Source organism: Loxodonta africana, chromosome 24, assembly GCF_030014295.1.
Source record: "Loxodonta africana isolate mLoxAfr1 chromosome 24, mLoxAfr1.hap2, whole genome shotgun sequence".
NCBI classification, from domain to species: Eukaryota; Metazoa; Chordata; class Mammalia; order Proboscidea; family Elephantidae; genus Loxodonta; species Loxodonta africana.
Genome location: NC_087365.1, coordinates 33756866 through 33771751, shown reverse-complemented (window position 1 = coordinate 33771751; position 14886 = coordinate 33756866). Strand labels below are relative to the sequence as shown.

Here is a 14886-nt window from a genome sequence, read left to right as displayed (position 1 = left end):
TTTGGGCATAAGAAGTAAGGTGTGTTGCTTACTTGGCAACAGTCTTAAAAATATGCTATTATAATCAGTATAATCTAGTTATTTAAAATATAGTACAGTCTGTGGAGCCTGCATACACTGGTACATTTTGTTCTGTCATTCATTTCCCTATGTGGTAAGCAATTTCTAAAAAATTACAGTGTCCCCAGTAGAAATAAATTAAGAGACAAACCTGCCAAAACCACATGATTTGCTTGCTTGTCCTGGTGTAATGACGGTAGATGGCATGTCTTTGCCAGTCATTTAAATCAATCTCTTGCATTCCACATAAAAGGACCTTTATGGATGAAAAGACCAAAAAAAAAAAAAATTTTTTTTTTAAAAAAGATAATTCTAAAGCCTATATAAAAATGCTAAATGTAGGTAAGAAAATACTAACATTAAACACAGCTTTCAAAAAACTCCTTACTTAGGAGGCTTCGGCTTGTAAACTGCATCAACATCACTACCCATAAAGGTGAATTTCTACGTGTGTGTCATATACACACATATTCAGGGAAACACGCCGCTCATCGTAGAGAAGCCCTCATAGTAATACATTTTTTGGGGGGAGGAGGGGAGGGTAATACTCTTCTTTTATCTCTGGATAAATACTGGATTTTTAACCACTGGGATGCTTCAAAACACCCTGTCAACATAAATACTACTATTGCCACTGGACAGATGGCACCTGAAGGTATTACTGACCAACATGCTGCAGGAAACAGAAAAAAAAAAACTTGTTACCTCTAATTCCTTTGCATCAAAGTACTGCAAATACTGCTGGGGAAGTATTTCATTAAAGCCCTCGAAGAAAGCTTGTGTCTGTTCTTCAACACCTCGAGACAACCTCCACTCAGCTACCATTCTGAAAAGTAAAATAAAGTTACTAGGAAGTTAAGAATTTACCTGTAAAATTCTGGGTGTAAAAATAATTTCATAAAAACTTTATTACTATAAAAAGCTTCAAATAGATACAAAAGTATACAAAATAATATAATGAGCCCCATGTACAAATCTCCCAGCTTCAATACAAGGTCAATCTTATTCCATCTATGCCCCTACCCATACCCGAGATATCACTTCTTTCCAAAAAATAAGGTATCTTTTTAAAAAACATAATCACAATACCGTATCACACCAAAAAATTAACAGCAATTCCTTAATATCAAATATTCAGTGCTCCAATTCTACTGACTGAATCAGAATCCAAAAAAATTCATACACGGCAAGTCTCTTATATTTCTTTTAATCTATAGGTTTTCCTCTTCTCTTTGCAATTTATTTATTTTTAATTTTTATTGTGCTTTAAGTGAAAGTTTATGTATCAAATCAGTCTCTCATACAAAAATTTATATACACCTTGCTATATACTCCTAGTTGCTCTCTCTCTAATGAGACAGCACACTCCTTCTCTCCAACCGTCTATTTCCATGTCCATTCAGCCAGCTTCTGTCCCCTTCTGCCTTCTCATCTCCCCTCCAGACAAGAGCTGCCCACATAGTCTCATGTCTCTACTTGAACCAAGAAGCTCACTCTTCACTAGGATCATTTTCTACCCTATAGTTCTGTCCAATCCCTGTCTGAAGAGTTGGCTTTGGGAATGGTTCCTGTCTTGGGCTAATAGAAGGTCTAGGGCCTATGACCTCTGGGGTCATTCTAGTCTCAGACCACTAAGTCTGGTCTTTTTATGAGAATTTGAGGTCTGCATCCCACTTCTCTCCTGGTCCCTCAGGGGTTCTCTGTTGTGTTCCCTGTCAGGGTAGTCACTGGTTGTAGCCGGGCACCATCTAGTTCTTCTGGTCTCAGGCTGATGGAGTCTCTGATTTATGTGGCCCTCTCTATCTCTTGGGCTCATAATTACCTTGTGTCTTTGGTATTCTTCATTCTCCTTTGCTCCAGGTGGGTTGAGACCAATTGATGCATTTTAGATGGTCGCTTGCTAGCGTTTAAGACCCCAGATGCCACTCTCCAAAGTGGGATGCAGAATGTTTTCTTAAGAGATTTTATTATGGCAACTGACCTAGATATCCCCTGAAACCATGGTCACCAAACTCCTGCCCTTGCTACAGTGAACTTCGAAGCATTCAGTTTATTCAGGTAACTTCTTTGCTTTTGGTTTAGTCCAGCTGTGCTGATCTCTCCTGTATTGTGTGCTCTCTTTCCCTTCACCTAAGATAGTTGTACTATCTAATTAGTGAATACCCTTCTCCCTCCCTCCCCACTCTCGTAACCATCAAAGAATATTTTCTTCTCTGTTTAAACTATTTTTCGAGCTCTTATAATAGTGGTCTCATGCAATATTTGTCCTTTTGCAACTGACTAATTTCAGTCAGCGTAATGCCTTCCAGATTCCCTCATGTTATGAAATGTTTCATGGCTCTTTGCAGTTTTTTAAAATGGAAATATCTTTACAGAAAATTCTCCTCTATCAAATATTCCAGATTTCAACTTTGCCTTTCTTCTAATCTTCATCTACATATACACATTTTTAAAGGGTTAAAATCACAAACTGATTTTTTCCATTTTGTTACAGAACGATATTTACTTTTTAAAAATTTTAGTGCCAGGAATGTGTATTTTAGGCATGTTATTACTTCACAACAACTTATGACAACTTTTAGAGTCCTAAAAGTTTACAGTAAACTCTTGAAAATTCTGGAAAATAGTAGTATATGTTGTATCAGGCTAATCTTCCTAGTGATAACAATTATAAACTCTAGGAAAATTATAAACAACCATTTGAAGGTACCAGAGAGAAACCAAAAGCAAGCAGATACTGGAGGAGATGAGATCCTTGAAAGGAGGCTGGCACACTAGAGGAGATCCCCATTTATTAGATTTTTTCCCTGAAGGCACTTCCCAGTTTACACAGAGCACAAGGGAATATGGCTCAAGCAGAAAGCTTGAGTCTTTTCAGGCTGAAGAGACATGAGGTTGGGAATATGAAGCTGCCAAAGCAGCTGGGGGGAAAATTCCAAGAAGAATGGAGATAGAGAGAATGAGTCCCCAAATGTACATACAAATTCACCTCCAATCCTTACTGGTTCCTAAATTACACACAGCAACGACTGGGAAGCTAAAGACTTAAGCAGATATTTAAGCAGCTACCTAGTGCTGGAGAGACAGAATTTAAGAGTTTACATCTCACAAAATTAAAGGAGCTCACACATAGAGCTTTCCATCGATAACTCAGAAGGGTCACACCTTAGGAAGAAGGCCCATGTACCGGGAATAAAGGTTATGTTTTAGGATGGATGGCACAATGGAAATAGACCAGCTTTAGCAAGCTTCCACAAGATCAAAGTAATCTGCCCTCAATTTAAGTGCCTGCCAGAAAAAACTCAATACTCTTTACAGAAAAAAGATTCAGAGTCTCCACCACATATCATCCACTAAAAAAAAATCACTATACATACAGGAAGAAGAAAAATGCAACCCATAATGAAAAGTAAAGGTCTATATAATAAGGCTCACTGATGATTCAACATTACAGTTAGCAAAGACTTAAACAGTTATTTAAAAATATATTTAAAGAACTTATAGGAAAAGATGGATAAAACAAGTAAAGAGATTGGGATTCTCAGCCAAGAAATGAAAATCCTAAAAAGAACCAAATGGAGATTCTAAAATACCTGAATATCTGAAATGAAAATTTCACGGGATGTGCTGACAAGCAGATGATGCAGCAGAAGAAAAAGATCTGTGAATTCAAAGTTAGGTTAATCCAAATCATCCAGACTGAAGCACAAACAAGAAGATTGAAAAATATGAACAGAACATCTGAAAACTGTGGGATGAGAGCAAAGGTTAAATATATGTGTAATTAAAATCTCTGAAGTAATGAAGAGAGGGAATGAGGCAAAAGGAACATCTATAAAGTCAAAAAATTTCCACAACTGATGAAACACCACGAATCACTGATCCAAGAAGCTCAGCAAATACTAAGAAGGATAAACATAAAATCAATCACACTTAAGCATATCATAGTCGAACAGCTAAAATTAAAGAGAAAATCTTTTTAAAAGCCAGAGAGAAAAACACACATCTCATTCATAAAAACAAGAAAACCAGTGGCTTACATTACCAAATGCAAGGGAAGCCAACAATGGAATGATCCTAAAAGAAAGTGCTGGGAAAAAAAGGTGGGGAGGGAGGACTATCAACCTAGATTTCTATATTTAGTGAAAATATCCTTCAAGATTGAAGGTGAAATAAAGATGCTTTCAGATAAAAGCTGAGAGAATTAACTACCAACAGAAATACACTCTAGGAGAAATGCCAAAGAAATTTTTTTAAGCTGAAGGGAAGTGATTACAGATGGAAAAATGAATCTGTGTTGAAAAATGAAGAGGGCCGGAAATGGTAATAGTGTGAGTAACTATAGCTAAAAACCAATACAATATAATTTAACTGAGTGGATTGTAAGGTATGTGAAATATACCTTAATAAAACTGTTAAAAAAAAAAAAAAAAAGGAGGGGGGTCTATTTGCTTAATTTCCTAAATGAGTTCAGGTCTTCAAAAACCAATTATCCAGAACACAGAGAACTTCTACAAATCAATAATAAAAGACAAACCAATTACAAAATGGACAAAAGATATGAACAGACACTTCACAAGAGAAAATCTACAAATAACCAATATGCGGTGAAAAGGTACTCAACACCATTCGTCGGGGGAAAATGCAAATTACAACCACAGTCAGTTACCACTGGGAATACTACACTGATGAGAATGTGCAGCAGCCCTCATGCACTGCTGGTGAGACTTTACAATAGCAGAGAACCACGTTGAGAAACTGTTTGAACACTTACTTTTACAACCTAGCAATTACATTCCTGGCTATTTTACCCAAGAGAATGTAAACGTATGTCCACAAAAAGATTCAACTAAAATGTTTACAGCAGTTTTACTTACAATAAATGTTAATTAACATTTGTTCATTAACAAATGTCCAGTAACAGGAGTACGGATACACAAGTTGCAGTATATACATAGAAGGGAATACTTCTCAGGAACAAAATACTGATATACACAACAACGTGGCTAAATCTCACAAATGTTGAATAAAAGAAATTAGACTTATAAAAAAGCCAGACACAAGAGTATATATGATTTTACTTATAAGAAGTTCAAGAAAGACAAAATTAATTTACAGTTATAGAAACAGAACTATGGTTACCTTTGGGCCAAGAGACGGAACTGACTATAAATGGACCAAAAAAAAAAAAAATTCCATGGCTGTCGAGTCAATTCTGACTCACAGTGACCCTACAGGACAGAGCAGAACTGCCCCACAGAGTTTCCAAGGAGTGCCTGGTGGGTTCAAACTGCTGACCTTTTGATTAGCAGCCATAGCTCTTAACCACTATGCCACCAGGGTTTCCATAAAGCGACAAGAGGGGAAAAATTTTCCATAGCTTGATTTGGGTCATGTTTACATGGGTATATACATTTGTCAAAACTCAAACTGTGTATTTAACAACTGTGCATTTTACTGAATAAAATATACCTCTAAAAAGACTTTTTAAAACAATCTGAAATTTTAAGCAAACCAGCATTGAAGCAGACACTAAAGCCTTCTTTGCTGTCCATTATCTTAAAATGTTGTATCACAATAACCACAGTAACATCTCATTTTCCTATAACCCTGAATTGTTCTCTCCCTATAGTACCACTGATATAAAGAAAAAACTGGAGAAAGAACAAAAACTAATTAATTAAATTTTAATAAGATGGATTACTTATCTACAAATAATGACTGTATTTGTTAACTATTAATTGTGTACTTTTAATCACGGGGGCAAAGCAGGCAAGAGACCCAGAAACTGGAACTATAGATGAAAGAGATATGTCAAATTTAACCCTGATCGGACAGAACGGTGTTGAGAAGAGACTAGAAGTATGAACCAATGCAACTCAATAGTGTGGCTACACTATACACCATCATTTTTCGTATAAGTGTACAAGCTAAGAGACAGTAATCTGAAATTCTCCATGAAAACACCTGCATATAAATTTAAGATTCTTTACAATGACAATGATGTTATATGGCATAGCTGTTGCAGAATTACTACTTAAGGAGTGATCCAGCACTACTTCTACCTCTAAAGTTCCATTTGGGCTGAAACTAGAAATATCTGCCTATATAGGATAATTTGGAGAAACAGAAGAAGTTCCATATAACCAAAATGGTCTGCTTTAATCAATTGTCAAGTTCTAGTTAAAATGAAATAGGTCAGAAAGGGAGTATAAAACCCGTAAGCACCTACTGGACTAGTTATTTGTAAGATTTAGTTCAGATTAACTTACGGGTATTCTCCTCTACCTTGTTTCCTCCACAAGAATCTGTCCAACCTCTCAGTGCTTTGCGCCAGATTTGTTGAAAGAGAAATTTAGACCTATCGTGCCCCAAATACAGTCCTTAAATTCCTGTAATCTGGCTCCTGTACCTACCTAACTATATTTCTAACTATTCTCTTAAAAGTCACTATAACTTACTAGCCTCCACACCTTCTTAGATCTTCCTTTTCCATAGCTTCCGAAATGTAGGACTTGGTAGAGTGGGATTTGAATTCAGAGCTGCCTGACTCTGCACCACGTACTATGGCTACTCTTCCCCATTTATTATTTGTGACCTGTGCTTTCCAGTCACCATACTGCTGCTTATAACTTTTGCTCCCGTTTCTGCAAAACCAAATCCTCCCCAGCCGTCAATGTTCATCTCAAATATCATCATCAGCTCCTTGTTCCATGGTAACATATAGATGAAATAATGTCCCTCCCTCCTTTGATCTTCCATAGTACATTCCCTTTTCCACTCTCCATGCATTTATAAGGTAGAAAATGATCTACTGTGTCCTTAATAATACATGATCATTCTCATGATTAGTATCAAGGCAAATGTTATTTTTAAAAATACTGTCCACTAGTATTATTACCCAGTATTATTAGGCAATTATAAATGTGCTGTGAACCAAGAGAAAGTCTAAGGTATATCTGAAGAAGCATTCTCTCTCACCTGATGTATTCCTCTTTATTTTCTTCTGTTACAAGAATATTGCCGCCATTGGGTTTCAAATCATGACTCTTAATTTCACCTAGAATTTCCTTATCAACTGAGAAGTACATTTCCAAACCGCATTCTTCAATATTGTTTTCTCTGCATAAATAAAATTAACACTATTGTTATATTCAATTCAATCATAATGTAAAGGTGTGTTAATTTAAAGGTCTATGTCCTAAAATAATTAATATTAAGCTATAATATCAAAGTAGTAAGAAAACTGGAAGGTTATGCTTTAAAGTCATCCTATTTTTGCCTAAGATCCTGGGTGTATTTCTGTAAAATTTATCATATTGAATGACAACAGTTTGATGATTAGATCATTTAAATTCAATAAACCAATTACAAGCTTATAGTTTGGATGTATTACAGACATCATAATGAAGGCATGTAGACTATATTTTGAGAAATTAAATGCAAACAGGGCTAACTTACTTAACCCAGATGAGAGAATTGTAAAATTCTGGATCAATAGATTCTAAATCCTTGAGTCCAACTGGCTTGTTCAAGATACGCTTGTAGAATGGCAAAGAAAAACCCGTGTCTATGAATTTCCCATGGAACAGAGCCTGTATGAAAAGAAAACACTAGCATTTAAGATAATTATTTTGTAATAGTCATTTTATTTCAAAATGTTAAGTTCTGCATTTAAAAAAAGCTGCCCTGTATTATAACACACTTCTGAGAAAAGGGCAGATACAGCAAACTCAAATTACAGAAATACCTTTGTGAGGAGAAAATTGCAAATAAGGAAGTTAAAGAAGCAATGCTTTAGTATTACTGAACTGGCAAAGTAAACACATAGGTCTCCGCTTGTACTTACCATGGCAATAAACCTGCCAATAAAACGAAAATATTTCAGGTGATCTGGATTGATGTAAGAGGCAGGGTTTATCTGTAAGCAGTAGTTATCCTTCCCTGCATATTCAAACAGGCAATACATTGGGTTCAAGACCTCATGTGACAAAAGAAAGAACCATTCTCTGAAATCAAAAGAAAACTCTGGGTAAAAAATCTTGTAAGTAAGCATGCTAACAGATAAAAAAGCTGTGCTATGCACTTCCCAGGGATCTATACTCCTCAGCTGGTAATAGTTTTCTAAACTCATCTTGATTTTTACAATTTCTGTTTAAATTTACATTTTACAGGGTGACATTTACACACTGCTTATTATGTTTCAAGGAATCTAAGACTTTAAATGCACCATTGTTTGATGAATCACTAAAGAAAAGTTTCCAATTAAAATTGTAAGAACACATTACAATTTCAGAGACGTTAACATATGAAAATACTAGTCTTAGAGTCAATGAAATACTATATATAGGCAAGTTTAAAATTCACTATCAACTCACATGATCAGAGCAGCTGACATGAGTCTAATATTATTCCACATACTAAGCCCTATAGTGATCCTCATCAAGTGGCACTGCTACTTACGTCTTAAATGAATATAAAAACCCTTCTAATTTCCTAGAGGCAATAAAGCACTTAATTCAAGCCACTGATTCATTAGAAAAATGCTCTGAGAAGTTCTAATTTAAATATCGAGTAAATACCTACTACCATAAGACTATGGTTACTAACTATATAATGTGGGTGGGTCTGGAAGAGGAGGTAAGAGTTGATCTGTGCAACACGTGTGTTCTCAGTTTATGTCCTAGATCTCTGCTCCTGTTAGCTCGTGGCCTCTCGCGGTAACACTGCTTATACTATTTTCTGATCAACAAAAAAAGACTGCCCTCCTACTGAATTATCTTTAACTTGTACAAAGTTAAATGGTTCTGCTCAAATTCACTATTTACCTGTGATTACTTCATACATTTTGGAATAGTTTCATTTGAACTTTGAAACACAATAATAAAAATGTAGCTACCCACACAGGCTCCGGCTCTAAACCAGATCACTAATAAATAATATTTCTAATCTACACAACAAATCCAGGAAGGTAGGTATCACTATTCTTACTTTATAGAGGAAGAAATTTACCCATGGTCATACTACTACCTGTAAAAACAGTATACAAATCCAGTCTTGAGACCAAAGTCCTTGCCTTTCCACACTGCCACACTACTATGCAAATTTTAAAGCTCTTAGATATATATTTATGGAAAAAGCAAAGCAATTTCTTGATTGAGTCTATCTTCCAGGGTTTTTATTAGAAGCTCCAATGTGAAGAAAGCAGAATTAAGACTCCCAACTCCTATTTTGTATAACCCTTTTTTCTAGTATTCTTAGGACAGATACACTAATCTGATTTAGAACTGAATGACTATTGTCTTTATCAGTGATCTGTACTGGGAGCCTTGTGTGGAAGGGCCCTGTGTGGATCAGACATGAGGTAGTGAACTGAACACTGGTTATGGTTAGATGATGCAAAGCTTGCATCCAGGCTCATAACTTAAACGTGCACCTTAAGTGAGTCCCTAAATCTCTTTATCACCCTATTTTGCAGGGTTATCCTGAGGGTTAAATGAGTGATGTGGGTAAAATCAACTAGCAATCTCTTACAGAGAAGGTGCTGAATTAATGTTTGTTGAAATTCTGCAGCTGCTGCATAATTAAGGTACAATAATTTACTACATTTCATTTTTCTGAAATACAAGGCTGAGAAAATAATACTTGCAAGCAAAGCATAATGATACCTTTGGAGGAAAGGAACTAAGTTCTGAGTATTCATATTATCACTACCTTGCTACACCTCCATAATCTAAACCTTCTTCTCCTGGAAAAATCACCCACAAACGTCTTCGCAGGTCTTGGGGACTGAAGCTCATTATCTATAAAAAAACAAAGTAAAAGAATCTGTAAAAGCCGTTGTTGAAACACCACTTTACTACTTCTAGGTTTGAAATTTCCTTCATTATTAAAACAAAATAGCTGCAGTCAGATTAAATTCCCCACGACAAAGAGTGGTATTTGTAGTCCAGTCCACACCACACATACAGAAAATACATTACAGTAAAGCTTCATAATGTCCTACATATTATGAAATATTTCATATACATACCTATATCTTCAGATATGTTATACATATACGATTTTCTTTTTAACAATTTTACTATTTATTTATGAGGTTGATTTTTCTCAGTTGCTTAAAGCACAGAGTAACTGAGCATGGTCAGAGGTTAGGGTCTTTCTTTTTTGGGTTAACCGACTTGGGTTCATTTCACAGTCATATGCCTAATCTGGAAATGAAAACCAGTGGTTGCAAAGAGAACCCAGTTAATTTGGGAAACTCACTCTCAGTGAAAACCTATCGATGCCAAGAAAACCAACTAAAATTTTACACCCAAGTACAGGTGGCTAGTACAATCATCATATTTGAAGGGCAATTCTATTATTAAGCTATAATAGATAGATCATTTTGTTTCTTCCTCTATGTAAAACTACTTAATTAGCCTTAGAATCAGGTCAGTAAGGCATTTGCAAATATTAATTACTCTCAGAAAAAAAAAAAAAATCACAGGGCCTGGAGAAAGAGAAGTTCATATAATGTTTCTACTTGATGGAGTGATAAGGATGAACTCTCACATTTAAATATCTAGATTCATATTGGAGCCCTAGTGGCGCAGTGGTTAAGAGCTCAGCTGTTAATCAAAAGGTCAGCAATTTGAATCTACCAGCTGCTCCTTGGAAACCCTATGGGGCAGTTTTATTCTGTCCTATGAGGACTCTCTGAGATGCCCACAAAACAGATACGTCATTTTCGTAAGTTCACATCTCAGTCAAATAAAAAAATTCCAGGTGTAAACAAAATTCAAAGAGAAGGTACATGCTTATGAAAAATATTCTACGAATACTATGGTATCTAACAATGAAAATGTGATACGTCTCAAAGTCAAAAATATCTTAAATAATTTCCTTTAACAAATACCTAATACGAAGGAAAAACAAAATTTTCTCATGCAATTTCCCCCACAGCAGTTGTACTATGTTAACAAAAGAACTACTACCCAGAGAAATTTTATTCAATAACTGTGAAGAAAATCAGATGCAAATTTTGCTATAGGTTTGACATCCTTCCAAAGCAATAAAATTTTACTCTTAGGTTCCTTATTTCACATTTAATTGATGGATATTAAATCTAGTGTAACATTTTAAAACAACTGTCTTAGCAGCATCTGTCATTTCTGTAAAAGTCTTCGGATTTCAAAAGTCAAAAGATAAACAGGCACAAGCAACAAAAGACAAAATAGATGAACTAGACCTCATCAAAATTAAAAAAATTTTTTTTCAAAGGATTTCATCAACAAGGAAAAGAGACAACCTACAAATTGAGAGAAAAAAATTGAACACCATATATCTGATACGGGTTTAATACCTTGAATATATATTAAAAAAAAAAATTCCTATGACATAACAAAAAAAGACAAGCAACCCAATCAAAAAATGGGCTAAAGACTTGGATATTTCACCAAAGTAAGATAAGCAAATGGCCAGCAAGCACATGAGAAGATGCTCAACATCATTAGGCATTAATGCAAATCAGAACCACAATGAGATATCGCTTCACCTCCAAAACGATGGCTGTGAAATAAAAAATATTACTTAAAAAAAGAGAAAGAACAAGTGTGGGAGAGGATGTGGAGATACTGTAACCCTCAGCCATTCCTGGTGAGAATGTAAAATGGTACAGCTGCTGTGGAAAACAGTTTGGTGGTTCCTCAAAGGGTTAAACACAGAATTATTATGTGGCCCAGCAATTCCATTCCTAGGTAGATACACAAAAAAACTGAAAGCAGGAACTCAAGCATTGATACTTGCTCACTGCAGCACTATTTACAATAGCCAAAAGGCAGAAACAACTTAAATGCCCAACAGAGGAACGGATAGACAAAATGTAGTATATACATACAATGGAGTATTACCCAGGCATAAAGAGAAATGAAGTCCTGATACATACCATAACATGGACTAACCTTGAAAACATAATATTGAATGAAATAAATCAGTCACAAAAGACAAATATTGTATGACTCCACTTACATGAAATATCTAGGATAGGCAAATATATAAAGACCAAAGTTCATCAGTGGTTATCAGAGGCAAGAGGCAGGACAGATGAAGTCACTGCTTAGGGAACACTGAGTTTCTGTTAAAGGTGACCGAAAAACGTTGAAATAGTGGTGATGGTTGCACAACAGGATGAACGTAATGAGTGTCACTGAATTGTATGTGTAAAAAAATCTTAAAATGACATTTGGTTATATATACATATATACATGTATTTACTACCAAAATAAAATAACCAAAAACCAAAACCAAACCCGTTGCCATTGAGTTGATTCCAACTCATAGCGACCCTACAGGACAGAGTAGAACTGTCCCATAGGGTTTCCAAGGAGCGCCTGGTGGATCTGAACTGCTGACCTTTTGGCTGGCAGCTGTAGTTCTTAACCACTACACCACCACGGTTTCCAAAATAAAACAAAGCGACAGTTTAATCATGTTTTGCATCTTTTTTTCAGCACTGCCATTAGCAAGTTACGGTCCAAGAAATTGCCCCACTGGAGTCTGACTACTCAGTGACTAAAGGGAGAAAAAAAAATGAGCAAGGACTGAGGTGGGGAATGGCCTTGAAGACTTAGATCAAGGGAATGACTCATAATTGTCTAAATGGCCTCAGGTTCTTACTGCTGATAAAAAGCTGTCTTGCACCTACTTAGCAGGTTTTTCCCTTCAATATTAATGACTGAGGTCCCATCAGGAAATGAACATAACTGTTTCAAAAGCAAGGAGCCAGCTACTATCAACTCTCTCAGACAACCTCTTTTCCCTTTGCATTCTGCTTGGTGTTTTTTGAAGCTGTAGCTACCACAATAACATAAGGGCTAGGTATTAAAAAATCATTTCCACAATTGGTCATAAAGTGAGGACTAACAATTACACAGCTGGATGTTTTCATTCTAAGACATTTTTTCACTAGGCATTTTAATGTTTCCTTTAACAAAATCACTCAATTGCAGTTAGTTGCTAGTGATATCTGCAAAATAAAGGCAAATAATAAATTAACTCAGAGGAAAAAATTAGTTGACTACTTCTGAAAAGTAGTTTTTTATAAAAAATACGTCTTTTTTTAAACATATTGTCACCAATGACCCAATTACTTTCTTTCCTACATTAGAAACACTTTTAAGAATAACATATGCTCATTGTAAAAAATGCAAGTAATGTAGAATGCAAAAACTAAGTGTTCCCTTCTCCTTTCTACTCATCCAACATTGTTTGTATGGATATTTCCAGACTTCTGCCTACTGAAAGTCTGTTTTCTTAGTTGGATATCTATTTCAAATCAAATACTTAGCTTAAGAATGGAAACCTGAAACTAAGCAAAATACACACACACACATACACGCATGTGTGTACAAAAAACTGTCTGCTGTTCCTAAATGTGAACTATTAAATTAGCTGGCAGTGAGACTGGACTTAAAAATTCAAGGACTCCAACTCAAGGAACTCCAATTGTTCAAATTAAACTGTCAGTATTAGGAGGAGGTCCTGGGCTGGAAGCCAGGGTTCAAACTATTGACTCAGTGAAATAGTACCTGCTGAAAGGAATCCTCAAACAACGTTTTTCTTGTCACTGTAATCTTTATGTGCTGAGGCATGGCCAGTTGCTGAAATACAAGAATGACTTAAGTCAACACTCACCATTAAGATGGCATATCAAAAAACCAAAAGGGCAAAGTTTATTTACCCTTATCTTTGCATAGAAAAATGAGTATGGCTATGAATGTGAATTTACATTCAATAATGTTTAGGAATGCATTTGTGAATATTCATGCTAATTATAGATTACTTAATAGCAATGTAAGAAACAGAAGAAAACAAGTTATCAGGTAGGTGCATAAGTGCTTATTTAATAATATGAGTCAAACAAATCTTTACTTAATTTTGTTTTCAAAAGGCTAATTGAGGTTCTATCTTGTTTGCATGGGCCCGGTTAATTACAAGAGTTTGGAGTTTAAAAATATTCATCATAGTAACATTTTGATCAGTGCGTTCATTTTATTTAGAATCCAGAGGAATCATTAATTCGGTAAATGTTTGTTTATGCCTCAAAAATAGTTGATCACAACTGGAAAATATACTCTTAATATAAGTATGTATGTATTTATCAAAACGCTACTACTTATTTATATCAAATGTCAGATATGAAAGAGGCTAGTTAAAATTTATACATCAGAAAATATTTTAACTTATGTTTGAAGATTTTTGCAATCTGTTAATAGGTACTGCAGAAAAAGTTGCAATGTTTTCTTATTGAAATGATTTCAAATTTATTCTGCTGGACAACAGAAGACACAAATTATCTAACTGATAAGTCTATTTCTTTGCCCTTTGCAGGTGAAAGTGACTCTAATGCTTTCCATTTTACCTGTTTTTCTATGGGTTAACTATTTTCACCATCACTGTGTAATATAAACAACATAACAAAGGAAGTGGAACACAGAAATTCAGTTCCAATACTAACCTGACACCAGAACCGGAAATACTGAACCTTTGCCTTGAAGTCCCGAACATAGGCTATCTGGGGTCCATTGTCTCTGGGGAAAAACAATGGTTAACATGACATATATAGCTGTTTATCAGAAATAATATTGAACACACACTCCCGTCAGTACTCAGCAGTCACATACAAAAATACCCCAGTGTAGCATAGCCCTATACAGCCTTTTTTTTTTTTAAGTTTTTCCCCAAAACTATTTTTAAGTAATAGAGGGAAATAAATTTCAATCTTGTTAAAGCAACTGTTAAGGGATTTTCTGTTATATGCAGCCAAATCTAATACTAACTAGT

The 14886-nt window shown here is 35.3% G+C and overlaps 1 protein-coding gene across 3 annotated transcripts in view; it reads right to left on the bottom strand.

The window, feature by feature from the left end:
* ITCH (itchy E3 ubiquitin protein ligase) overlaps window positions 1-14886 on the bottom strand; it is a 151890-nt gene that overhangs the window by 51785 nt on the left and 85219 nt on the right. For all 3 annotated transcript variants that reach the window (XM_003411667.4, XM_064276000.1, XM_023550161.2), the window contains 8 exons: window positions 14561-14633; window positions 13632-13703; window positions 9775-9863; window positions 7910-8069; window positions 7522-7655; window positions 7042-7182; window positions 766-886; window positions 212-316 (listed from right to left, as the gene is read on the bottom strand). In XM_003411667.4, coding sequence (XP_003411715.1) covers window positions 212-316; window positions 766-886; window positions 7042-7182; window positions 7522-7655; window positions 7910-8069; window positions 9775-9863; window positions 13632-13703; window positions 14561-14633 — 895 coding nt within the window. The remainder of the gene's footprint in view (window positions 1-211; window positions 317-765; window positions 887-7041; window positions 7183-7521; window positions 7656-7909; window positions 8070-9774; window positions 9864-13631; window positions 13704-14560; window positions 14634-14886) is intronic.